The sequence below is a fragment of the Tauraco erythrolophus genome, chromosome 7 (genome assembly GCF_009769465.1).
Source record: "Tauraco erythrolophus isolate bTauEry1 chromosome 7, bTauEry1.pri, whole genome shotgun sequence".
In the NCBI taxonomy this organism is placed as follows: Eukaryota; Metazoa; Chordata; class Aves; order Musophagiformes; family Musophagidae; genus Tauraco; species Tauraco erythrolophus.
The window spans coordinates 34,931,961-34,957,121 of record NC_141471.1 but is presented as its reverse complement, the minus strand read 5'-3'; the positions used below and the strand labels follow the sequence as shown (position 1 = coordinate 34,957,121).

At 40.8% G+C, this 25,161-nt stretch overlaps 1 protein-coding gene across 1 annotated transcript in view; it reads left to right on the top strand.

Annotated features, from left to right (window-relative positions):
* Positions 1-11,469: 11,469 nt before the first annotated feature.
* The window catches only part of MACC1 (MET transcriptional regulator MACC1), a 39,402-nt gene continuing 25,710 nt past the window's right edge, over positions 11,470-25,161 (top strand). The window contains exon 1 of the mRNA XM_086614913.1: positions 11,470-11,616. Coding sequence (XP_086471039.1) covers positions 11,470-11,616 — 147 coding nt within the window. The remainder of the gene's footprint in view (positions 11,617-25,161) is intronic.

The following is a 25,161-nucleotide window of genomic DNA, read 5'->3' as shown; positions in this document are numbered from 1 at the left end:
TAGAGCCCTGTTACAGGAGGTTTTTTATTGCAAAGCTTTTAAAATATGACTCATGGGTGTTTCGTCAGTGGAAACGTTTGTAAAAGATGTGAGAGTTTTTTTTGTTTTCAAGATGTCTGTTAACTCTGATTTCAAATGTTTATATACAGATCACATTCAGTAATATCTCATTCAAATCATCTGAAAGTAAGTTGATGTGGATAAAAATCACTTCATCACAGTTTTTGCTCAACATTCCACAAGACATCTGTTACAGAATAGAGACCACTTTTTAAAATAGTACGTGTTACTGTATAAGTTGAATTTTAAACACTTCTTTGTTTCAATATCTGACATTAGAAATGCATGTAAAGGCACACTTCAATTAAATACAAACATTTCAAGTTAAATATATAACTAAATACTTTTATGCCTCAGAGATGGAATTAATAATAAAAATTATCAGTACCACTGTGAATTCAATGACGAAGGATTTGCTGGGATAAGGTACTTACAGCAAAAGTAACAAAAAGATCATAATGTTAAGAAAGTTGTTAAGGTACACAAAATCATTATGCATGCTCAGATGACCACTTATTTTATTAAGAATCGTGACAGTAATATTCAAATACTCAAAATCAAAACCTAAACCTCTATTAACTCCTGAACTTACAGAGCAATGTAAAGTTTTCTGGTCTTTTGTAAGCGGGATACTGATGGTCTTCACAGTGAACATTGACTGAATAAAGGATAGTTTAAAAATAAATCAGAAGAAGGAAAGGGACAGGGAGAGAAATATACTTTTCATACTTCATGGAAGTAACCAGATTTTCTATTTAGATCAAAAAACCTTGAGATATGGCTCCTGGCTTTTTACATTTTAGAACCACTGTGTTCCTGATGATGGAATGAAGAAAGGACAATTAATTTCTGTTTGTTTACTGGAAATCTTTTTCTTAGCCTTCTGATTTGGTAAAATAGTGTTTTTTTCTCTAACAAAGTACTCAGTTAAAGAAATAAAAAAATATTCTGTTGAATTATGATTTGGCAGCGTATTTCTGTCTCTCTGATTCATCAGTATTTTGCTGATGTTTAGAGCCACAAAGACATATTTCACTTCTGGTAATGTTGTTCTTTCTCATGAAAATGGACCTGAAGAATTTGGCACGACATCTTCAAAAATAAATAAATAGTAAGGTTGTTTCTTTTATCAGATATAACTCTTTTCCTGGTTTCTTACTTTAAAAAAAACAAAAAACCAACTAAACAATAAAAAGTGAGGGCAAGTAGCAATTATAGCAAGGGTGACACTTAGTGAAAGTTTGGCCTATGTCATTTGGCAACTTTATGAGGCACTGAGTTAGAGGTGGATATTGTGGTGAGATTAGACTATGATTAAAAAGTCTTCATCAGTCTTTTGCAAAATCTATGGGTGACTTCAGGAAGATTCTTAAAAAGAAGAGATCAAAAGTCTTTAATCAAAACCTCTGCTTAATCACTTTTTGCTATTTAAAATATTTTAAAATAAAAGCAGTTTTTATGAAGTTCCCAGACTTTTTGAGAAAAAAGAGCATGTTTGCAGGAAATGTTTTTAACCTTTTTTTTTTTCTTGTTTCCCCTTCCCCCCCCCCAATTATATTTTAACAAACTAGTTACAACTAGTTATCTCAGAACCACAAAAGGATATTTCTTCTGTGAACAAATAGGAACTTAACTTTCTAACTTTCTCTTCATCATTCTGTTCTATTTCAGATTACTTTATAAAGGATAGTTAACAAATAAACTCAAAATGAACTAAATAGTTTTATTTGTCAGGAGTCCTATATGTTTTAAGGAATGTAATAAGTAGTGATTTAACAAAATAAAGAGAAAGTGTAATGTTTTTCTAAAGATAAAATGAAATATATTCAAAATGAAATGTATTTTTAAATCTTTAATTAAAAAAATGAACTCTGTTTCTAACAAAAAGTGAACCTTTTTCCTTGGTGTAGTAATGGCCTATACTTATCAGCACCTGAAACAAGAACAAACGGTGCTTGATGCCAGGAAAACATTTGAAACATTCATCAGAGGCCACTGAAGCCTTTCTTTCTGTGCAGCTCTGGCAATGAAAGCCTTCCTCTGCTCACTGTAATTTGAAGATTTTCAGGGTTCCTGTTTTAAAGTCTGTGACAGTGCACTCCATTTCTGTGATTGTGCAGCTTTTAATTGTGAATAACTTCTGATTAACTACTCATAAAAAGCATTTGCTTAGCCTGGATCTCCTAAGCAGAAAAGAAGTTTGAGGCATCAGAGTTCTTACTCTTCAAGAAACCACAAAGAATGTCTGTGACTTGGTAAGTTTTCAGTGCTCGTAGGATAAAGAAGGAAAAAGGCAAATGATAACAAAGTTCTAATTTGCATTCATCATCTTGCAAGACAAAGGTTTGCACCACAAGATCATTGTACTGAATAAGCTGAAGACATGCCTGTCTCTCAGAAGCTGAGTGCAATGTAATTCAACTGCTTTTTGCAAGCAGATGTGATCCTGGTACTTTACAACAACTGGAAAAGGGTCAAAACAAATGTGCAATTCCAGTTACTCAAAATGAGATAACAGAAATCATGGATCTTAAGTCTGCGAGGGATATTTTTGCAATGGTTTCTTGTAAACAGTATCCAATTAGGTTGACGAAACAGCAAACTTCCCCCCAAAACTGTAACTGACTTTATTCAAGCACACATGGATAAGGGCAGAAGGTTCATGTAGAGTCCACAAGATTATTCAATGTGGAGAAGTAGTTGTAATGGTAAAGTTACAATATTTTATTCAGTCCTGAGACTCAACAGCTGCCATGGAAATTTCTGCAAGGATGTCAATACAATGGATAGCTTAGTACCATACGTAGCAAAATGGAGTTGGCAAGGGCTCCATTTGCTTATTATGATGCCCATGCTTGGAATTTGACACGGCTTCAGACCATAAAAATACTACTATTGTATGTGATATCCCTGTAGTTGTTTACCAAACTATCAAATTTAATTTAAATGACACACATGAGATGTTATTCAGGCAAATAAAGAAAGGTCATGATGACATCACAAGGAATTTCACCAAAAGGATAGCAAACGTGGAGTAGCACTGGTTTTAATTTCTGAACTGACTAGAACATGTTGCAATAGGAAAACTGAGAGAAATGCAAAGAAAGAATTTAAAGAAAGAACTTTTTTAACTGATTACAAAGTATTGTGAGTTTTAAAAATCACTCTTTTATATCGGTTACATGGAAAAATTCCAAAGAAGGTAGACATTCTTTCCAACGCAAGTTGCAGCAAAAGAAGGCAAACCTTGTTTCTGTCCACTCACGTAGCTGAAATCTAGAGATAAGATATCAAGCAAAGATTATCACCTTGTAGTTCAAACGACAGAATGGGGCTGCAGTAGGAGGGTTTTCATGGTATAGTTTCAGATTATGTATGCAATGAGGAGCACTCACCTGATACGTTATGCTAGAAGATCTCTACCTACAGAATCCTTGGCAGAGAAGCAAGATTAAAAATCTGTGAAGGGTGTAATTTCTGAACTGCCACAGACATTTTAGCAGGAATGATTTGCCAAGGGTTATATTCTAGGACAAATCCACCAAAAGGATGTGAAGTTAGAAATTCTTGGAGGTGCGTGAGATTCCAAGGAAGAGGAAAGTTCCAAAGGAAGTGTGGCTGACAAATAAAACTAGATACTCAAATTCATCAAGTGTTTTATGACTTTTTCATTGTCTCATAAATACATTTCCCGATGCCCAGCACTCAATCAAATTCTGAACAGAAGAGACCCCAATTATATAAGATCTGGAAATTCATAATGATATCAACCTTAATGGAAACATACATGCAGACATGCTTTGGATGAATGGTTCTGATTGTAACTATGATTGACAATTTTCCAACTTTATATTAGTACATTTCCTTTCACAATTCATCTGCTTCAAGTAATGAAGAAGATTCTGGATGAGAAAGGAGTATGTAAGACTGAGACCTGAGTCGAAGGGGCTGGCATGGAAATAGCACCGTTTTAACCAGAGAAATGAGTTCTGGAAGAAGTCCTTCCACATGGGGCAAACCAGCACATGCTTCTACTCTGTAACCAAACACTCCAGGTGCAGCTGGTCAGCAAATAAGCAGTGGTAAAAGAACCAGAGCAAAGGCATTGCAGGGCCAGTGCGTGAGATGTGTCCCGAGCTACAGAGGAGCAGGAGGCTGGAGTCACAAGCATGAGCCTCAGCCTCCCAGTGTGTGACGCTTGGCAGGGCAGGTCATATGTGTTGTGAGGCAGTGTCAGCTCACAACAAAATTGTTAAATTCAGATCAAAAATATATATTTGCTCAATCAAACACCAATATGGTTTGTTTTCAAAAGCAGTAAAGGCAGCAATGATGAGCCTGGTCGCACTGATAATTAATACTGTTTGTGGGCGTATTTAAGTACTTGCTTCATTATAACGAACTGTAGCTTTGATCCACAATTTAACAATCATGACTGAACTTGTATATGATTTTAAATGTTTATGAGGGGAAAAAAATAATGACTTACAGCTTGCAGATGTTCCTGAAGAATTCATTTCAGGATGCTCATCAGGAAGATCACTCTCTGAACTTTTTTCAGATTTGTAAGTTGTTCTTTTCCCTTGTATTTAAAAGACTAATGTTTTAATTAATAGTATTTTACTGTGGCTAAATTTGTCCGCTATTAATAAAGTGAGATAATGAGCCCCTACTCCAAAAACTATTTCTTTATATAGAAAAAAAAATGCCAGCAAACTAAGCCAGTGAAAAGAGTAGCTAATAATCTGAAAGCAAAAATGTAGGGTTTTATATGGGCAAGTATTGATGAGCACTTCTGTGTTTTTGCGTTAGTATTACTATAGTCTAGAAGTTTTACTGAAACGTGCCAGTATCACTGTCCAATTTACATATGGTTTTGAACTCTGCCTTCAGCAAGACATGCAAAGGAAATCTTCATGAATCCTCTGCAATCCAAACTGTTCTTCGAAACCATCTTACTTCACAGACCAATTAACTTTTGTGTGTGTGTTTACTGAAATGCAGCTGAGTGTTTTTGTTGCATTTCGAGATGGCTTTACAGCTCTTTTTTTTTGCAGTTCCTACTTGAACTTCCACCCACAGGGAAGCGTCACTGCTGGTCTAAACTCAAAGTTTTCCCAAGTCAGCGAAGTCGCAGCTGTTAACACCACAATCAGCTTTGGTGCAGAACTGCAACTTCATCACCTCTGAATAATCACAGCTTCCTCACTGTGTTTTAAAAGCCAGAGAGAAACATGCACGACACTGGAAGATGCCAGGTTAAGCGTTGGTTGTATTATTTTGCTGGAAAATGTTTCCTGAAACCACCCATGTCATTTAAGGAAGTTTAAAGCAGTTTGTTGTTTGATCTTATCCTGTTCCTGTAGGTGTCAACGAAGATAAATCATTACATTCAAAATGAAGACAACAGGAACGAACCTTACAAGATTTCTAAGTGAGCACTCCCTTGAGCCAGTCAGCACTGAAAATATTCAGTGCAGTACAGGAACCTGCCTTCTGGAACAAGTCCCATAAAAGCCTCGAATCCAAATATGCTCCTATTTCCACAGCTTTCAGTTAACAGAGACCTAGTGTGCTGAAGCAATGTTCCACGTTTAACAGCTTTGGTGGGTAAACGCAGGAATCAGATCCTCAGAAGATGTAAACCAGAATTACTCCCTTCGCTTCAGCAGAGTTGTTCTGATTAATAGCAGCTGAAGATCTGACATTATTTCTTTTTTATAACTGCGTTCTCAGCATACACTGTACTTAAATCATACTATTTATTACACCTTGCTGGTTTTCTCTAAGCTGGCAAATCATTTTTAGTTGGCACCTCTGAAAACCTTAAAAGAGAAAACTTAAAGCAAAAAGAAACATGATATTACCAGAAGATAAAATCAGACTATTGTCTTCTTGCTTTACTCTTATTCCCATATTAGCAACCTCAATGCAGAAAGTGTTGGTACATGCAGGGAGTGCTGAGCTGCTGCTGCCCTGGAACTGTGGGGAATGGCTGGGGGTGCCTGCAGTGGGTGGAGGGCTGCTCTACAAGCACACACGGCTCTGACTGCGTAGGCATTAATTACAGTCATTATGGTAATGAGAGGCAATTGGCAGTATTACTGAATAAGAGGATCTCTTTTAAGTACCATAGGCCCAGAGGTGACAGCAGCTATTCCTGGAGCTGGCCAGGACTGGGAGTGGCTTTTTGGCTGAAACACTCTTGGGTTCCAGCCCAATTGCTCCTAAAGCCACCAGAAATGGTTGTCCCTTTCAGTAAGCAACGTTAAAGACTGTCTAGGAAGGTCTCAGGGCTGTTATGCATGATTCAGATTAGCCATGTGAGGTCATTTGGGAATTAAAGCCAGGTGCTGTGTTTCCCTTGCAAGGATAATAATGCCAGGCCTTTTCTGAGGGGAGTGGGGTCAGTCTGCATTAAGAGGAAGTATGATGTGCTTGTAGGGCACCCAAAGTTTCTTATAGGAAAAAGATTTCAGTTCCAGAAATAGTGTTTTGCAGATCAGGTTGGGTGTTTGTAGAGCTTTTAGAAAATTACATTTCAGTTGTTAAAAGGTGAGATAGATAGTATTATCAGGATGGTGACAGTGTTTGGTTAGGATGAGTTGCTTGTGGAACTGAGAGATACGTACTCTAGAGCTTAGATTCCGGCTCAGAAAAAAACATATACATATGCAATGTAAGTATGATAATACTGTTCTTAAAGTGCAAAACACCAAAATACACAGTTAAATATGCATTTAAATTGCATCAACAACAACAAGTCTAACTGATGTTTTGCTGATTCAGAAACCTAATTGAACACCTGAGTGATTACATAGCTAAACAGTTTCTTTATCAGTGGTGTGGGTTTTTTTCTTTGCATTGTTATAAGATTTTTCTCTTGATAGTTGTATGGTGAGAAACTAAGTGCCTTTTCCAGGTAATGAATACACAGAAAGTCAGAGCTCAGAACCACAGTTCTGTATCTCAAATCTATGACAAAGGCATAGTAGAGCTTAATTGATTAGAATTGCTATAAAAATAAATTTGACCTGATTATCTAAGGAAAATAGATGAAAAATGCAACCAAACCTGTATATTTTTAATCTATAGAAATGATGTGTAAGGAATCGATGAATAAAACCTGATCAATCCAGGCCTCTTCTATGGTAGTTTTATAGATAATAGTTTTTCATGCTACAGCCATTATCCAAGCCCTGACTCCTATTTCTAGTTGTACGCAACATTTGAAAGGAAATCTTTACATTTCTTTATCTGATATACCAGTAATATGTGTAATATGACTAATGCATACTTAAGGTATTAGACATGAAGTACCGGATATGATAGGTCAAAAATGTAGCAGACCTAGACTATTGATTCAGTTATTGCAGAAATATGCAGTCATCTGGCTTAACGTAACATACCACATTTCAAGGAAATGTCACAGGGAGCAACATCATGTTGTGATTAAGGATGTCGGCTGACTGGGAAGGGACCAGAAGTCAGCCTTTAGCTCCATTCACAGCTTCGCTGCTGACTTTCTGTTTAGCTACTTTTAGACCATGGTTCAGCAAATCAGTTACATTTGGGTTTATCATTAAATACAGACTAAAGCATTATTAAACTTAAAATAGGAGAAATGGTTTCTACTAAACCGGGGAAATGTTCTCAACTGGAGGAAAAACCAACCAACCCTCATTTTACAATGAAGAGAACATTGAATTTGTGGCCCTAGGTTTTCAGAGCTTATTAGCTCCTATATTAGTGGAGACACAATCCGTGTTAATGGGATGAATCATAGGTTTGTAGGTAAAAAGTTATAATTACGCTTTAATGGATAGATATTTACCAAATAATTATTCAAATTGGTAGGAAGGTATAAGAAAAATTTGAATGTGTCTGAGCCTTTCCAAAATTGCATTTTTATCAATCATCTGAGGTAAAAGGAAGAAACCACAGCTAGTCAATACTTACTTTCAGCTTTAAATGGCATAAAGAACGTGAAACTCCTATTATTTATGCCAAAGTTTAACCTCTATCTAACACGGAGGCAATCAGTTTTTAAGTTTTTACATTTTTCAGTTTTCACCCTGGCAGCTCAAATCTGATTTTTAGAAGCACCTGCTTTGCACCTGGGAACCTAAACAAAGGCGTGACTTTCAAAAGCACTTGGTATGTCCTGACTCCCAGTGAGGCACCCATGGCCAGATTTTCAAGTTCTTAACTTACTCATTGCTGAAAAACTGGTCCATGTTGACAACCTATATGGTCAAAGTTAGCCACCTACTACTTAATTCAGCAGGGCTGCTTGGGATCTACAATGAAATCAGATTCTGATTCTTTATGTCTATGTTGTATAAATGCACATAAGTGGCTTGTTTTTTTCCTGCATGGGCATTGACCAACCAAAAGAAAAATAAAAACGTATTCTTATGAGCAAGAGGAGCTTCTGGAGCTGAATTTCTCATGAATTTCTGTTTTGAACTGGATTTTTAACAGTTAAAAAAGGAAATCTTGTCTGGATTTTGTGCTTTGATAGCAGTCCCTCTTTCATCAGTTGTTTCCTGTGTGATTCTCTGAGGTCTAATGATATAGTAATCTTTCCTCCACAGAGATTCTCAGCTTTCTCTTTTACTTGGATGAGTCTTTTCATGAAACTTGCAGCATTCTACCAAATCTGAGATTTCCGTCCCTGCATTGAGCTGAACTGGCTAATGGATTCACAATCTAGTGTTGAGGAGTCTTAGACAGGCACAGCATGATTGTATAGACCTTGTTTCCTCAGGAAACCAGACTAAAAACAACAATTAGAAGATCTTACTCACTTCACCTGTAGTAATCATTTATTTTCTACCCAAGTGCAGCTGAGTATAATGTGCGAATCATTTCTAGAAACACAATATAAGAAAGTCTTCTGAAATGGAACAGAATTTTTCTTGTCTTATTGCTCAATACTCTGTAAGGCATTAACTTTTTAGCACAGACCCGTTGTTTTGCCTTGTCGCTCCCACCTGCAGATATTTTTTACTGTCGCATGGAAGGATTCCTTTGGTGCCACGCAATGTAAGTGAAGTGATCCATCTTGGTGAGTCCATGGGATTTAAAGAGGAAATAGGACAAAACCAGAGTTTTCCTGACCTGAAAGATGTTATTCTTTTGCCCAGACTAATGCTACAGAAGTAAGCGTGTTGTGGCCCTGTCATATACTACTGCTTCTGCCTCAGATCTGGAGGCATCACTGCAAGAACCTTTCTAGGACAGGTCTCAACAAAACACTGCTTGGACCACATAGGTGCTCCCCTGTGCCTCATTGATGGAGGTGGTAGGCTTGCATGCTAAAGCCAAATCTGTTTTCCTTCTTTCGAAGTCACCTGGTGCCTTTTCTCTGTGGGAATGGAGTAAGTGAACCTTCCTTGCAGCAGATTTGGCTGTGGGAGAGAGATGTTTGCTAGCAACAGAATGAAAACGGTGTAAACACAAAAAGAAATTGTTAGTTTAATGAACACGCTTTGTATAAAGTAGCAACTAACCAAGCTAAACAGCTTTAGTTACAGAGAGGAAACACAAATGTTTTCATGGTACAAAAGACATCTGTGAGTCCTTCCCTTGGGCACAAGTTCCAACCCACTTGCTGTTTCAGGAGAGAAAGAGATCTTTCTCTACCACTTTCGGAGTCCTTCCTCCAAGTCCCTTTGGGCAACCATATGCTCACCATTCAGGAAAGTTCCTGCCCTGATATTCTTCAGTCCAATTTGCCAGCTACCTATTCATATTAATGTTTCGATTAGAAAATCCTCTTTAAAGTTTTCTCTTCATTAGAAAAATACCACCTCTCTTTTAAAAATAATTTAATGTTCAATCAGCATAAGGACATGGTATACGTATTCCTTCACCAAGATAAATACTAGAGGAAACCAATGATCTTCCTTGAGTTGTTGATATATGCAAATCAGAACAACTGTGTTTTCACTAAGACTTTCTGGGTGGTATTCCTCCACCCCCTTTTTCTCTTTAAAAACAAATTTCTGTTCTTGATCCAGCTCACCACAGAGAACTGATTCAATTTTTTTTTTCCGGAGTGCAAGTAGATACAGTAAATACAGGTATACCTTCTGCTGCTCAATATAACACCTTACTAACTTCCATGCTGCAGTGTTGTTTCAGTTTGTTCCATTGCCTGCAGCAGTTTCAGTACATATTTTTGCTGCAGACTTTGGCTGTAGTTTGCCATACTGTGGTACTGTTGCCACAAGTTCTATGTGTTCATTAAAATGCGATGTCACAAATTTTTTTTTAAATCAAGTCTTCACCTTGACTGAAGTCTAAGAGAGAGACCACTGAGGATACAACATGCTTTGAGAGTTGTTTTTCTGATGTTTGACATTGCACAGAACTGTATCCTGCCCTTCAGAAACCAGGTAAAAGCTTTCTGATTGCTTTGGTTCGCTATTTATCAGGAAAGGTGGTTTTGCCTGCCTGGATGGAGTATTCATTAGTACTCGTAAAGCCTGCTTTGTATTAGAAACTTTTGTTAGTATAAGTAACGTCCCTTGAGAATGTGATTTTTGGCAACGTTTGGTACTGGCAACAGCCCCAATGTGGACACAGAACTGGCAGAAGAAGTGTTTTTGCTGGTATAGACTGTACTCAGGTTTCTGGAATCAGTAAAAACAGCCAAAACTGCTTTTGCCAGCATAACTATACTATTAAATATGTTCTAGCAAAGACCTGGCAGAAACCAAATTTTCACCCCCACACCTCTCTTGGTTATTAAATGTTATTTAATTGAGAGGTATACTCAGGCTGCTATTCCATGTATAAACATTTTTGGCCAGAATATTCTCTGTCATGGAAGTTTTTTTTTCACTGGTGGGGAGAGAGGGGAGAAAAAATATATGTATTTGATCATACCTGAGTGGCTTCTTTACATCCAGAGTGGCCTGACATAGTACCTTTGTTTCCTCTCACATGTGCATGCATAAATCATGGTGTAGTGGCCACAGCTAATTTTCATTGGCAATCATTGTACGGGTGACTGTCACGTAGCCTAGGGTTTATGGTGTCCCTCTTCTAACAGTTTGATGGGCAGGGGGTTCATGTTTGTTTTCTGATGAGCTTTAGGAACAACCAAAACAAATGTGATGAGAAAAATACGTAATGTACACTGAAGCCTTCATGTTTATCATTCTTCTGATGAGAACTGCAGCAAAACTGAGATCAGGTCCAAGAAGATATGTTACTTTCTGCCTCAGCTACTCAATTTGTTGCAGATAAATAAAATATGGTTACAGAAAACTGCAGTTTGACCCTGCAGTCATTGCTAGGCTTAGCAGTCAAAATATGTAGTTATTTCAACAAACAAACAAAAAGGAAAAAATCAGTGAAGTGGAAATCCCATACTATAATCAAATGAAAAGTGCAAGCATGACTGCTGCTTCTCAAGTGTGTTATGATACATCAAGCCAGAATGTGACTGGCTCCCAAGCTTTCCATGGTCTTGCCACCACTAGCAGTAAGGGTGCAAAAGCCAAAGGATGTGGCTTGGCGGCATTCACCCACTTCCAAAGTGAAGTAAGTATCCCATGATGTTGCTTGTGCCCTGGAGCTGGCAGCCCTAGTTGCTGCAGACCAGCTCTCCTGCTCTCACTACACTAGTCGTTGCATTCACAGTTTTCAGCTTTCATCCAGGGCTTCCTCCATACATGCGTTACCAACTTTCAAACTTGCCATCTCAAAATTAACTTCATAGGTCCTGCTTCTGTCCCAAAATATTTCTCCTCAAATTCCATTGATTTTAATGACAGAAATATATGAGGAGAGTATTGAGCTTAGCAAAAAAAAAAAAAGACAAACGTATTGCGAGCATCTGCTGTTGCTTTTGTCTATGTGTACAGCGTGTGGGTTTCCCCTGCACACAAACAGTGCAGTTAATTAACACATGAAATTGCTAATCAACTGTCTGCATAATACTTAGCATTCCTAACACCTAACAGTCTAAATCTACTTTCTGGAAGACTTTGCCTTGAAAATAAGTCAAACTGCAGAAAACTTTGAACATCAAATGATGTTCAAGGAAAAAAAGTTGCTGCAGAGTATGGGTTTCAGTGGAGTCTGGAAACGGAGGCTGACTGGTCAGATCTGTGCTTGGAGAGGCAGCAGGGTGTGCAGTGCTGCCTTTCAAACACCTACCTGAGATGCCTTCAAGGTAAACTCCGTTATGCAACAAGACAGAAGTGGCACGGTTTAATAAAAATGTAGGAACTAATAATTGGTCACCCTTGTGCAGAAAACCCAGATAGACCTTTTCTGAGGCCCAGAAGTGAACTAAAATCATGCAGATACTTTCTGTGGGTCAGCAGGATCCCACCTGAAGGATCTTTCAAAGCTACAGACACAAATATCCTCTATAGTGATTTTCTAGCTGAAAAACTAAAGTGAACTTTTATTCATCTCTGTGAAAAAGGATGTTGAAAATAATCAGCCTAAACTTGTCTTCCTGTTTAATGGAAAATACCACTAATATTTTTTAAATTATTATTTGAATTAAAAGAACAGATTGTCAAAAGCCTCTGGCTCTGAAAATGCTTCTACTGGGAACGGACATTTCTGTTATAAGCTAATGGTTCATTCAGGGAAATGAAGTCTGGGGAAAAGTATCTTATCTAAATGGAAATTTTAAGAAGTAGTCTGAGATGACAGGAAAGGGGTTGAAATTTGGAGCTTAAGATACCAAGATCTTAACTTATTATTAAATTATATTAGTATAACAGTGAGTTTCCACTGGTTTGGGATGTCGTTGTCATTAGTACTAGAGACACATGACAGATGGTACATACCTCAAAAAAACAAGAAAATTAAATATATAACAAAAATATTTGCTTTCTTAATAGCTCTGAGTAAGCCACTAAGTGTCTCTGGAAATGTTTCCCTCCTTCTCCTGGAGTCTGATAGGGCTTTGTCTGTCCTACATTTTCTATTTCCAGATGCCGAATTTCTAAACTACACCTTTCAAGAGGCAGTGGGAGTAGAAATTACTTAATTTTTCTGTATAACAGGCAGTTTTAGTACAAAGTGCTGTGTTACTCTACCCTCCTGCTTCTGACAGCAGGACAGAGCTCTTTCAACAACATATATCTAGTTGGTTAAAGCATAGAATCATAGAATCATAGAATGGTTAGGGCTGGAAGGGACCTTCAAAGGTCATCTAGTCCAACCCCCCTGCAAGGAACAGGGATATCTCCAACTAGATCAGGTTGCTCAGGGCCTCGTCCAACCTGGCCTTGAACGTCTCCAGGGATGGAGCATCCACCACCTCTCTGGGCAACCTGTTCCAGTGTTCTACAACTCTCATGGTAAAAAATTTTTTCCTAATATCCAATCTGAATCTACCTCCCTCTATTTTAAAACCATTACCCCTTGTCCTATCACAACTGGCCCTCCTGAATAGCCTCTCCCCATCTTTCCTGTAGGCCCCCTTGAGGTACTGGAAGACCGCTATAAGGTCACCCCGGAGCCTCCTCTTCTCCAGGCTGAACAGCCCCAACTCTTTCAGCCTGTCCTCATAGGAAAGGTGCTCCAGCCCTCTTATCATCTTCGTGGCCCTCCTCTGGACCCTCTCCAACTGGTCCATGTCCTTCTTATGTTGGGGACTCCAGAACTGGACGCAGTACTCCAGGTGAGGTCTCACGAGGGCAGAGTAGAGGGGAAGAATCTCTCTCGACCTGCTGGCCACGCTCCTCTTGATGCTGCCCAGGACGCGGTTGGCCTTCTGGGCCGCAAGAGCACATTGCCGGCTCATATTGAGCTTCTCGTCCACCAGTACTCCCAAGTCCTTCTCCTCAGGGCTGCTCTCGATCCATTCTCCGCCCAGTCTGTATTTGTGCCTGGGATTGCCACGACCCAGATGTAGGACCTTGCATTTGGCCTGGTTAAACTTCATGAGGTTGGTATGGGCCCACCTCTCCAGCCTGTCGAGGTCCCTCTGGATGGCATCCCTCCCTTCCAGCGTGTCCACAGCACCACACAGCTTGGTGTCATCGGCGAACTTGCTGAGGGTGCACTCCATGCCACTGTCCACGTCACCGACAAAGATGTTGAAGAGGGCCGGGCCCAACACGGACCCCTGAGGGACGCCACTTGTGACCGGTCTCCACTTGGACATTGAGCCGTTGACCACTACTCTCTGAGTGTGGCCATTGAGCCAATTCCTTATCCACCGAGTGGTCCATCCATCAAACCCATGCCTCTCTAGTTTAGAGAGAAGAATGTCGTGTGGGACAGTGTCAAAAGCTTTGCACAAGTCCAGGTAGATGATATCCATTGGTCGACCCTTGTCCACCGATGCTGTCACCCCATCATAAAAGGCCACCAAGTTGGTCAGGCACGATCTGCCTTTGGTGAAGCCATGTTGGCTGTCACCCACCACCTCCTTGCTCTCCATGTGCCTTAGCATGGTTCCCAGGAGAATCTGCTCCATGACCTTGCCAGGCACAGAGGTGAGGCTGACCGGCCTGTAGTTGCCTAGGTCCTCCTTGTTCCCCTTTTTAAAAATGGGGGTTATGTTCCCTCTCTTCCAGTCATCGGGGACCTCGCCAGACCGCCACGACTTCTCAAATACAATAGCCAGTGGCTTGGCAACTTCATCCGCCAGTTCCTTCAGGACCCGCGGATGGATCTCATCAGGTCCCATGGACTTGTGCACCTTCAAGTTCCTCAGATGTTCCCGAACCTACTCTTCAAGTACAGTGGGTGGTGGTTCATCCTCACAGTCCCTGCTAGTTCTTTCCACAGCTTGGGCAGTAAGACAAGAGGCTTTATCAGTGAAAACTGAGGCGAAAAAGTCATTGAGTACCTCAGCCTTCTCTATGTCCCGGGTAACCAGAGCACCAGTATTCTTCCGGAGGGGGCCTACGTTCTCCTTGGACTTCCTTTTGTCCCCTACATACCTATAGAAGCTTTTCTTATTGCTTTTTATATCCCTTGCCAAATTTAATTCTTTCAGGGCTTTAGCCTTCCTCACTTGATCCCTGGTCACTCGTACAGCTTCTCTGTATTCCTCCCAGGCTATCTGTCTTCGCTTCCACCCTCTATAGGCTAACCTCTTCATTTTCAGTTGGTCCAGGAGCTCCTTGCTCATCCACGCGGGCTTCCTGGTCTTTTTGCCCGACTTGTTCTTCATCAGGATGCACCTCTGCTGAGCTTGGAGGAGGTGCTCCTTGAATGTGGACCAACTTTCCTGGGCCCCTCATCCCTCCAGGGCCGCCTCCCATGGCACTTTGCCCATCAGGTCCTTGAAGAGGCCGAAGTCCGCCTTCCTGAAGTCTAGGGCACAGAGCTTGCTGAATGGTTTCTTTGCTGCCCCATGGATCTTGAACTCCACCGTGTCGTGGTCACTGCAGCCAAGGCTATCCTTAAATGTCACATCGCCCACCAGTCCCTCTCTGTTGGTGAGCACAAGGTCGAGCATGGCACCCCTCCTTGTCGGCTCCTCTATCACCTGCAGGAGGAAGTTGTCATCCACGCATTCCAGGAACCTCCTGGACTGCCTGTGCCCTGCCGTATTGTCTCTCCAACAGATGTCAGGGTGGTTGAAGTCCCCCATGAGGACCAGGGCTTGTGACTGCGAGGCTGCTTCTATCTGGCTATAAAGCGCCTCATCTGCTCTGTCCTCCTGGCCAGGTGGCCTGTAACAGACCCCTACTGTAACATCGCCTATCCGTCCCCGTCCTCTAATCTTGACCCATAAGCTCTCTGTCAGCTCCTCCTCCAACCCCAGGTGAAGCTCCACGCACTCCAGCCGGTTGCTGACGTAGAGAGCGACACCCCCTCCTCGTCTCCCCTTCCTGTCCTTTCTAAAAAGCTTATACCCCTCCATGTTGACACTCCAGTCATAGGAGTCGTCCCACCACGTCTCCGTGATGCCAATAAGGTCATAGCCCTGCTCATGTGCACGCATCTCCAGCTCATCCTGTTTATTTCCCATGCTGCGTGTTTTGGTGTACATACACTTCAGCTGGGCCTCCGACAAAGCCGACTCGCTGGCTGGAGCAACAGGGGTTCTCTTGGACGGCAGTGTAAGATCATTCGAACATACCTGCGATCCTTCCTCAGCTTCTGGACCCTCGGTGCTGGCACTGGTGCCATGCTGACAGCGGTATAAATCTGACTTCTTGGCTGGAGTGGCTGAAATTCCCTCCTTCTGTTCTACAGGTACTTCCAGCATATCTTTATCATTCTTGATATTCCGCCCCTCCCCCTTCAAATCTAGTTTAAAGCCCTGCCAATGAGCCCTGCTAGCTTTTGAGCTAAGACCCTGGTTCCCCTCTGAGAAAGGCAGGTGAACCAGGGTCTTAGCTCAAAAGCATTTGGAGATGAGGCATCTCTTTCTTTCGTCTTTGTCACAGTCAACGCCATACTTTATTACACAAAACAGAAAAGATTCCCACCCCAAAATCCTGTATGTTCAGATGGGAAAAGCTGTTTTCTGGATCATGGAGAAGGAGGGAAAGTGCTCAGTTCTCTGAAGGAACCGAATGGTGCTGCAATGGATTGACCATTTTGTTGAAACGGTGTTGGCATCATTTCAACTTAATTTTTTTCCAGATGAAACTATTTACTGAGTTTCACCCCACTTTGCTACCAGCCCTGATCAAACAAAACCATTCATTTTGGCAGGTAGCTATTTGGTGGAAATTGCCCACCAATATTGATGCTATCTCCTCCATAAATAACCTGGGTTCTGCCTTTCTCCATTTTTTTTTTTTTGTCCTGTTTGATTTATACTTCAGCTTTTTGAAGGCAGGCTTAGAAAGTCTGTGAAGCCTCTTTTCATCAAAGGGGAGTTTCAGCTGTGAGTCTTAAGTGCTACAAAAACACAGGTAGCAAACAACAACAAGACAGTCAAATCATCTCTTCTCCAACTCCCCATGACACTCCTGGCACAAAGACCATTTATTTTATCTCTGTGTGGCTATAATCTTTGTCCCTCTAATCTTTATCAACTTTATCCTGCAAAATCCTGAAATCACTAAGAAAAACACCTGCAGTATAACATCTGGGAAAATTTGCGATTTCCTTAAGCTTGTGGGCCAAAAAGGAACTCTCTCCTCCCCGCCCTCACAATGTCTCCACTTTCTCTCCTCTGTACATGTCTTCTCAGGCCGTTGCCACCCCTCCTTCACTTGCTTCCTCATACCCAGTTGTCTGATTCTCTCACATGCACAGAGATGCCCAAACCGGTCATACAGGTTCATGTGATTTTGGTCACTGTATTCATTGCCTGTAAATCTAATTATTTATAACCTTGACCTTTATCAGAAAGCCATTCTTTGTCCCCTCTCCCAGCAATTCAATAGGTCTGCAACACGGCGTGTGAATGTAGAAAACCCCAACCCTCTTCCAGCGGCACACAAGGAGCACACGCTTCCTTCTTCTTTCCTGCGCATGCCTATCTCTCCTCCCTAAGGCGAAACTCCCGCACCACCTCTCCCGGTTTCAGGTGTAATCATAAACCAGCTGAAGGCAATTATGGGTAATGTAGTTCCATTGCTCCTTCCTGTCTGTTTGAACAAGGCGTGCCAGGTACCTGCTAGACTGCACATTCCAGCAGCCCTTGCTCAGCACCCCTAAGAGAGAGGTGCACCAGTTGTGCTCCCAGCACCTACCCAAACCCCGAGCACGCTGGAATTTTTCAAAGTCAGAGCAAGAATAAGTGCTCCTTCAACCGTGCTGATGTCTTGAGCAACAACATTGTTTGGATCTAGGAGAAAACTCTTAGTTTCCAGAATGGTGAGTTTGCTCTTTTTCTTTCGAGTATCTTTTGCTGGTTTTGTTTGAAACACTTTGAAAGGGTGGAAGTATCAGAGTAGGTTTTTACCTAATACTAACGCTGCAATCCAATACTCTCTTTTGAGCCAGAGTGCCAGGGGCGTCTGGAGAAGGTGCAGAACCCCTGCACATTTTGAATTGCAAGAGATTGTACCCTAGGGTGGCTTGGGACGTGTGGAGAAATGCACAGCGCTTGCTAAGTGTTGGTGATTGCTTTTCCTGAGAGCATAAATAATGATGAACGTCTTACAATTTCAAATCAACCAATATTAAGCAGGTCTTCTCTGTATTTTTCTTTTATAAAATAAGCCACTGTAGTTGTGTGTATGTGTGAGCACATGCATGTGTGGGGTTTGGGTTTTTTGTTGTTGGTTGGTTGATTTGGTTTTACTGAAGTATTATGTGAATTGAAATACTCCTCTTCATGCATGCAGCAATTGGACTGGTCTCTGGCTTTGTGAGTTGAGGATCAGGAGTGTGCAATAGGATGCTGAACACCACATAACAATCCTTCCTGCTAATGAGGCAGCTATTAGAAATTGAAAAAATAGAGTATAAAAAGTACATATACTTCTGAGCTTTAAAATATTCATTCTCTATTAAAAGAGTCCTTGAAAGATAATATCTCCAGGCTAAATGGAGGCAAGATCTCTGTGGAGGCAAGACCTATCATGCTGACAGACCTTGAACTGACTCCCTTTGTGGCTAAAAAATGACAAGCAGAGCTGGCTGGTTTGTTTAAAATAGGAACATTTAAATGAAAGACGAGAAAGAAACAGTTCTTGTTCTCTTCCCACCTATTACTACCACTCAGCTAATAACACCTCTTATTTAATATATATTTCTTTTTTTAAGGAGATAGCCCAAAATCTTAACAGCTTGGGAACAATGTTTGGCTGGCTTTACTATGAAATGGCAATAGGCATCCTCCTGAGTAAGTGATAGAGGAAGGTAAGGAGGGAGGGGATCATTCGTACTGGGTAGGTCTTGGGAGGCGCAGAAATTGCCGCACTGGCAACACTTTCCCTAGCCCAAAACCATGTATTTGACAGTGGTTAATATGAAAGGCTCCAACGCTGAACTTACGCACTGAAACCAGTTGCACAGTGTCTGTGTCAGGTGGGAGATGTACAACGTGATTTACAACACAAGTACAAGCGAGTTATTGTCATGCTAGAAGCCATAGAATAGTTTTTATCTTGGTTACATTATAAACAAGTAATAACTACAGTCATATTCACTAAACTATATAGCACAACAATATCCTGTGGTAATGCGTTCAACAGGCTAATTATACGTTGCAATAGAAGGGTGATTGAGCATTTAAACGCCTGGTTTAAAATGTTGGGCTGTCTCTCTTCCCTCTCTTTCTCCCCTTCTTATGAGAATGGCTAATTGGGTTCTATTGCACACTTCTTTGTTATTCAACTTCCTTTTAACCCTTTATCGTAGAGATTTTCAGCCTATGGCCCGGGAGTATTTGTATTTGGTGGACTGCGTCTGAGAGATTTCTATGAAGGGTATCCAAGGGAAGAAAAACATTTGAAATTCACTACCTCTGAAGTTGGATGCCTTTCCTCTCTATTTTTCCTCAATAGATAAGCTCCTTGAGAAACTACACGTTTATGCTACTATAAACTTTGGCATAAGTTCCTGCAGGGAAGTCCACCCTTGAAATACGAATACAAAATAGGTGGAAGAAACACCAAAAGCACGTACAGTGCAGAAATACAAATCATTTTACCGTAAAAGCCAAAAGACTGGCTTTTTGGACAGAACAGCCAGGTAGCCAGCCTAGTCTGATCGTCTGTAAAGGATGTCCTCCTGTCTGAAGAGCTGAGCTCCATGGTAGTGGCAGCCGCAGTACATAGAATCATACATCAAACTTCTGCACCACAAACTATGGTGCATACTTGCAAAAAAATTTCTGAAAGAATAAGCAAAGCTGTCTGGAACTATAGAGTCTCCCAACTCTTCTCCAACAAAATACTTGATAGGATCCTAGTTTATCTCACAGATCCCACAATGGGAAATGGAACGTGATTGGAGAGGAGAAAAGGAGCTATTTCAATAGTGTTCCTTTCCTGACGTTCCCATATTCTACTCCTGCCACAAAAAGTTTAGTCTAATTTGACTTTCTATCTTTTTAACTTCTTCTTATATGGAAGCCTTTTCCTCTCATCTCTTACCCTCTGTCTTGAATTCTTTTTGGTTCATCTCCTTCAACTCTGTGTTTTCAGAAGTAGACAGATTTTTTTTCAGAAACTAAATTCCAGAATAAAGATGAGGTCATATAATCATGGAAAGCATATATATGTATTGGTTCTGTAATGTTTTACCATATTTTCATCTGCTTTTTAATACAGACCAGTACCTTTTTTTACATTTCTGCACACTGAGCAAGGATCCTTGTTAAACTACTGAGGATCATGCTTAAACATTTCCTAAGAAACTACAACTAGTTTAGAAATCAACATATATGAGGAATTTTAAATTGTTCCTCCAAAAGCAGCTATTCATGTTCTTATCTACAGGAAACTCAATCTTATATTTTCTGATTTATTAGGCTTTCCAGTAGTTCTTCATAGTGCTCTAGTGTTAATAACTCCAGTAATTTTAGTTTGTGAACGAACAGTCCTATGCCCTTCCCCTTCCCCTTCCCCTTCCCCTTCCCCTTCCCCTTCCCCTTCCCCTTCCCCTTCCCTTCCCCTTCCCCTTCCCCTTCCCCTTCCCCTTCCCCTTCCCCTTCCCCTTCCCCTTCCCCTTCCCCTTCCCCTTCCCCTTCCCCTTCCCCTTCCCCCTTCCCCTTCCCTTCCCCTTCCCCTTCCCCTTCCCCTTCCCCTTCCCCTTCCCCTTCCCCTTCCCCTTCCCCTTCCCCCCCTCCAGAATTTACTCAAAGCACCTATTGTATACTTCAATAAGCAGAGGCACTGGAGCACTTCCCTACTAAGGAGCAGTGGTGAAGCTGAATCAGGGCTTTGAACCACTGAAAACTTCAGAAAACTGAAACAAAGTTTTATAGCTTACAGCAAGTGATGTTTTGGAATCCAGTTTGGTGTCCTCATGGTGGAGAGGAAAAGCTTTTCAGTTTGAATGCATCCAGACATCCTTTCCAAGGAATTTTGTAGGATGCATACGCTGCTTAATTTCTGTAGTACTAGAAATCCTTCCCTGATGTAGCTGAACTTCACCTCATAAACCAGCCTGCTCAGAAAGAAATTGGCTGATTATTTAGCTGCAAGCTGCATTATATACCCGCAGATGCTGCCTCCCGCTTGCTGTGTGGGTGACTCTGCAGGCTGAAATACTCTGAAAACCCAGTCGGTATTCTGACAGCCCAGAAAAGAGTCTTCTAGGTCTTCTGCTTGGGATATGTATTTACAAAAGACTCTGGATGATGATTGTTTGAGTCCAAAATATAAATGATTGAATCACTTTACCATTTTATTCAGCCTTCTTAATGGGAGAAGGATCTTTTTGAATTATTATTAGAAGTGTGCCTTCACTGGAGACTCGGAGTACTTAATAATCTTTGGGTTCCTCTTTACAACATACCTGTGAGATGGAGAGCTACCATTTTACTTTGGGTAAGTTCTTGCACTACATTTAAGCTGCTGTAATGGCTACCTGCTGCTGAACGGGATAGTCCCATTTGTCATACCTTGCTATTACTTCCCACAGGCCAGCACAGGTGAACACTGACTCATGGTGGCTGGACCAGCTCCCTGGGAGACCAGATAAGCACCAGTGTTGATGCAGAGGAGACTTAGGACTGCTGCTTTCTAGAGCAGCCAGACAGCCAGCCACCCAGTCACATGGCATCCCCAAGAGCAGGCTTAGCCTCAAGCACAATGCCAGATGATATTGTCTAATACCTTAAAAACTTGGGAGATTCGATCCTGGTTCTATGCCAGTCTTGGTTTGAATTAATTCTTTAATCTCTGTCTCTCTATCCATGGAGGCATATAATACTTCCCTGTGTTAAATGGGAGTTCACAGGTATTTAAATCAATTCCAAAATGTATTGGCTCATACTTCAATCTGCACTGACCTCTACTTAGATATAATGGTATTAATTCAGCTTGCCTCTTTACTTACTAGTACAAACTGCCAACAGCCTCGTTTGTGCATTGTGCCCGTCATCTTGCAATCATGCCAAAGCAAGCAGCTCCTTTCCCCCTGGCTGCAATGTGCTGTATGGCAAAACATTCGTGCAACAACTTGACGAGGAGTTGTTTGAGTTCCCATCTGAGCCTACGTCTGTAAAAAAATCAAAAGTTTCACGAGTAGAATTGAAGCTTGTGACCCATCAGTGGCAAGTGCTACAGTCTAAATTTTGTCCTGTGATCTAATTGCAACTGAACTTCGGATATGTACTTACATGGAGAATAAGCTGAATTTCTCCATGTACTAAGCTGTGTAATTAAAAGGAAATGACTTTGAAACAACTGGGGGGAGGGGAGGGGCAGCTGGCAAGACTTTTAGGTGGTTTGTTTTTATTCATACATGATCTCATGCAGTACCAACTCTGAGTCCTGAAGAAAAGCCTATGATGTGATGATAACCTTTTTATGAGTTCACTCCCTCTGATCCACTAGCCTTAATTTAAGAGGATCTCTGTAGAGGTGGGAGGGGTGTGACGCAGCACAGAGACAAGAATTCTGAATTTATTAATAGTACTGCCCTAATTCCTGCAGCACAAATTGTCACCTGTTGCTCCGTGTGAAATTACAGTGCTACGAACATGAGCAATGCCAGTTTGTTCTTCTACTCAGTGATTTTTTTTATTTCTTTTCTTTCTTCCTTCTTCCTACTTGAAATTTAGTCTGTTCTTTAGTGTGGATACCAATTCTTCAGCTCTGGACTGAGACTGTTAATTTGCTTCTGATAAGTTGGATACAACCATCAAGTGAAATGAATAACATCACGAATACATTTGTAAAATCTCATTAGTTTTCTAAGTAAACATCTAACAGTTTTTAGCAGAAGCAGCTTCTGATTGAAGCATTCGTAGTATCTGTCTTAAGGGGTGAGAAGAGGAAAGCTAAACTCAAACCTGTCCCTTTGCTTTCCATCTATAAGACAAACTGACAAGGAGCAAAGTTGTCTAATCCTACACAGGACATGGGTTACAGTAATTGAATCAAGCTTAAAAGCCTCCAAGCTAAACTCCATACAGTTTTGAGGAGAGTATGGGAGGCTGGCATGGCTTCCCCAGTGAGATAACTCCCTTTTTTTGGAGCGCTCAGAAGCGTTTGAACTCTGACGTATGTGTGTGGTTCTAGCTGTAAGTGCTTAATGCATGCATCATCCTAACATAAACAGCTTAATTTCTTTATCAGTGGAGAGCAAGAGGTGCATTTAATGGCTCTCAGAGTTACCTTTTTGTCTGCCAGAGCACAGGTACTTACGCTCTGCCAGCTGGATCCCACCTGCAGCTACTTGTCTGGCTTGCACTGTCGGCTGGATACTAATACAGCTGAGTGGAAAAGTGCTACTAATATGGAAAACATGTAAGAGAGCCCTTCACACCTCAGAATTCCCTGGTGTATTTTTTTACTGGTAACAATTGTACTCCAGTCACAAAACACATGCAGGATGTACTGTATGCACTGCTGCCATGCTCGTCAGACAAGTAAGAATTTCCCCCGACTTTTCCTCATCTCATGTAGTATATGCTAGCAGAAATAGGACAATTTGCCTAAAGTTTGAACTTAATGGAAGTTCCATTCACCATCACTGTGATTTTTTACTTTTTTTTTTTTTTTTTTTTTTTAAGTAATAAATGATCTCAGACTTCTAAGTTTGGCTACTGGTAGGTTATTTTATCAGATAAACATGAGAGAGAGAAAACAGAGTGTGAGGTGTGTGCATATGTAAGTAATTTTCTGCTACCTGTTACACGTAGCTAAAGTTTACTTGTATCTGATTTTGATCTGTGATTTCTGCTCATAGCTGGAAAGGGAGGGCAAACCTAGCAATGCCAAAGGCTGTCAGGAGGTATTATGAATACCTGTCTTGCTCTCCAGTTAATTACCTTTTCAGGGTGTGAACACTTTGGGACAGAGAAGAGCTCTTGTGATATTTATGCAGTTACTTTCAACGCCCTGGTCTTGGTAGCAGTTTTCTTCCCATGGCACTTGCACATCTTTTGCCCTGTCACTGATTTCTTGAGTGGTCTGGGACAAGTTGTTTATATTTGGATTTTTAAGAGGTTAGGACATGTTTACGCAGTTCTTACAGTAGAAGTGGAAGATGCTGGAATGTGGCTATCAGTCTCTTTGTGGTTTAGTCTTTCCATCTGTAAACTTGTCTATCTCCATTTTTCCCCCATCCCTGCCCTTCCTTGTCTTGCGCATTAAACAATTAGTTCCTTGTGACTGGGCTGAGCTTGCTATGTATTTGTATAAAGCTTAGCAGAGAGATGTTATTCCAGCTAGTCCTACCAGGTTATAAATGAAAAAGTAAAAGAAAATGCTGGTTTGAGTCCCAACAGAATAAAACCATCAGCTCTGGGGCTCAAAATTGGATTTTTTTTTAAACAGTTTCATTTCAACAAAAAGTATTCAACTTGGCATAATAACAGCTAGGTAAAAGTCTGTGGCCTTGATTCTGCATAGGAAGAGTAAAGATGATTGCTTTGTTTCTTTTGGCTTTGAAACCTCTGAATAAATTTAGTGATTCTGAAACAGTCTGGCCACTGTAGGAGCTGCCAGGTTCTGAGTTTCCATGCCTCCGGTGTCAAAACCTGTGTGTTTTGAGCCCTGTTCCTCTTGGGACAGGTAGATCTGGGAGGCTGAAAAAGCTACATGTTTCTTAGGTGGCAAATCACTTCGCTCCTAATATGGAGAAAATGGAGTGAAAGCTCACTCTCCCTCCAGGCAAAAAGTTCACATATGGATTATGGGTTAAGCCTTAGGTTTTTTTAATGCTAATCTCTGAAGAACTTTAAAACAAAATTACTTGTGTGGATGCTAGTGATTCAGCATACTGAATGATGATGACAGACATTGACTAACCATTGTAAAATCTTGCTAAAATCAGCAATGTAAGAGGAATTTGCACTGTAAAATAAAGTAATCTGAACTAATTTTTACTTCATAACAAACTGTTAAACAATGTTTGCCAAGACTATCTGGGCATATGGTCATTTTTGCTTGGTATGAGGTTGAGAAGAATCTCCTGAAGTTCTGAAGATTAAAACTTGCATCAAATTAGACAAATATCTTTACACATTCTTACTGATGATCCGCTGACTGATACTTCTCACTTCTGGTGGATGTGACATAG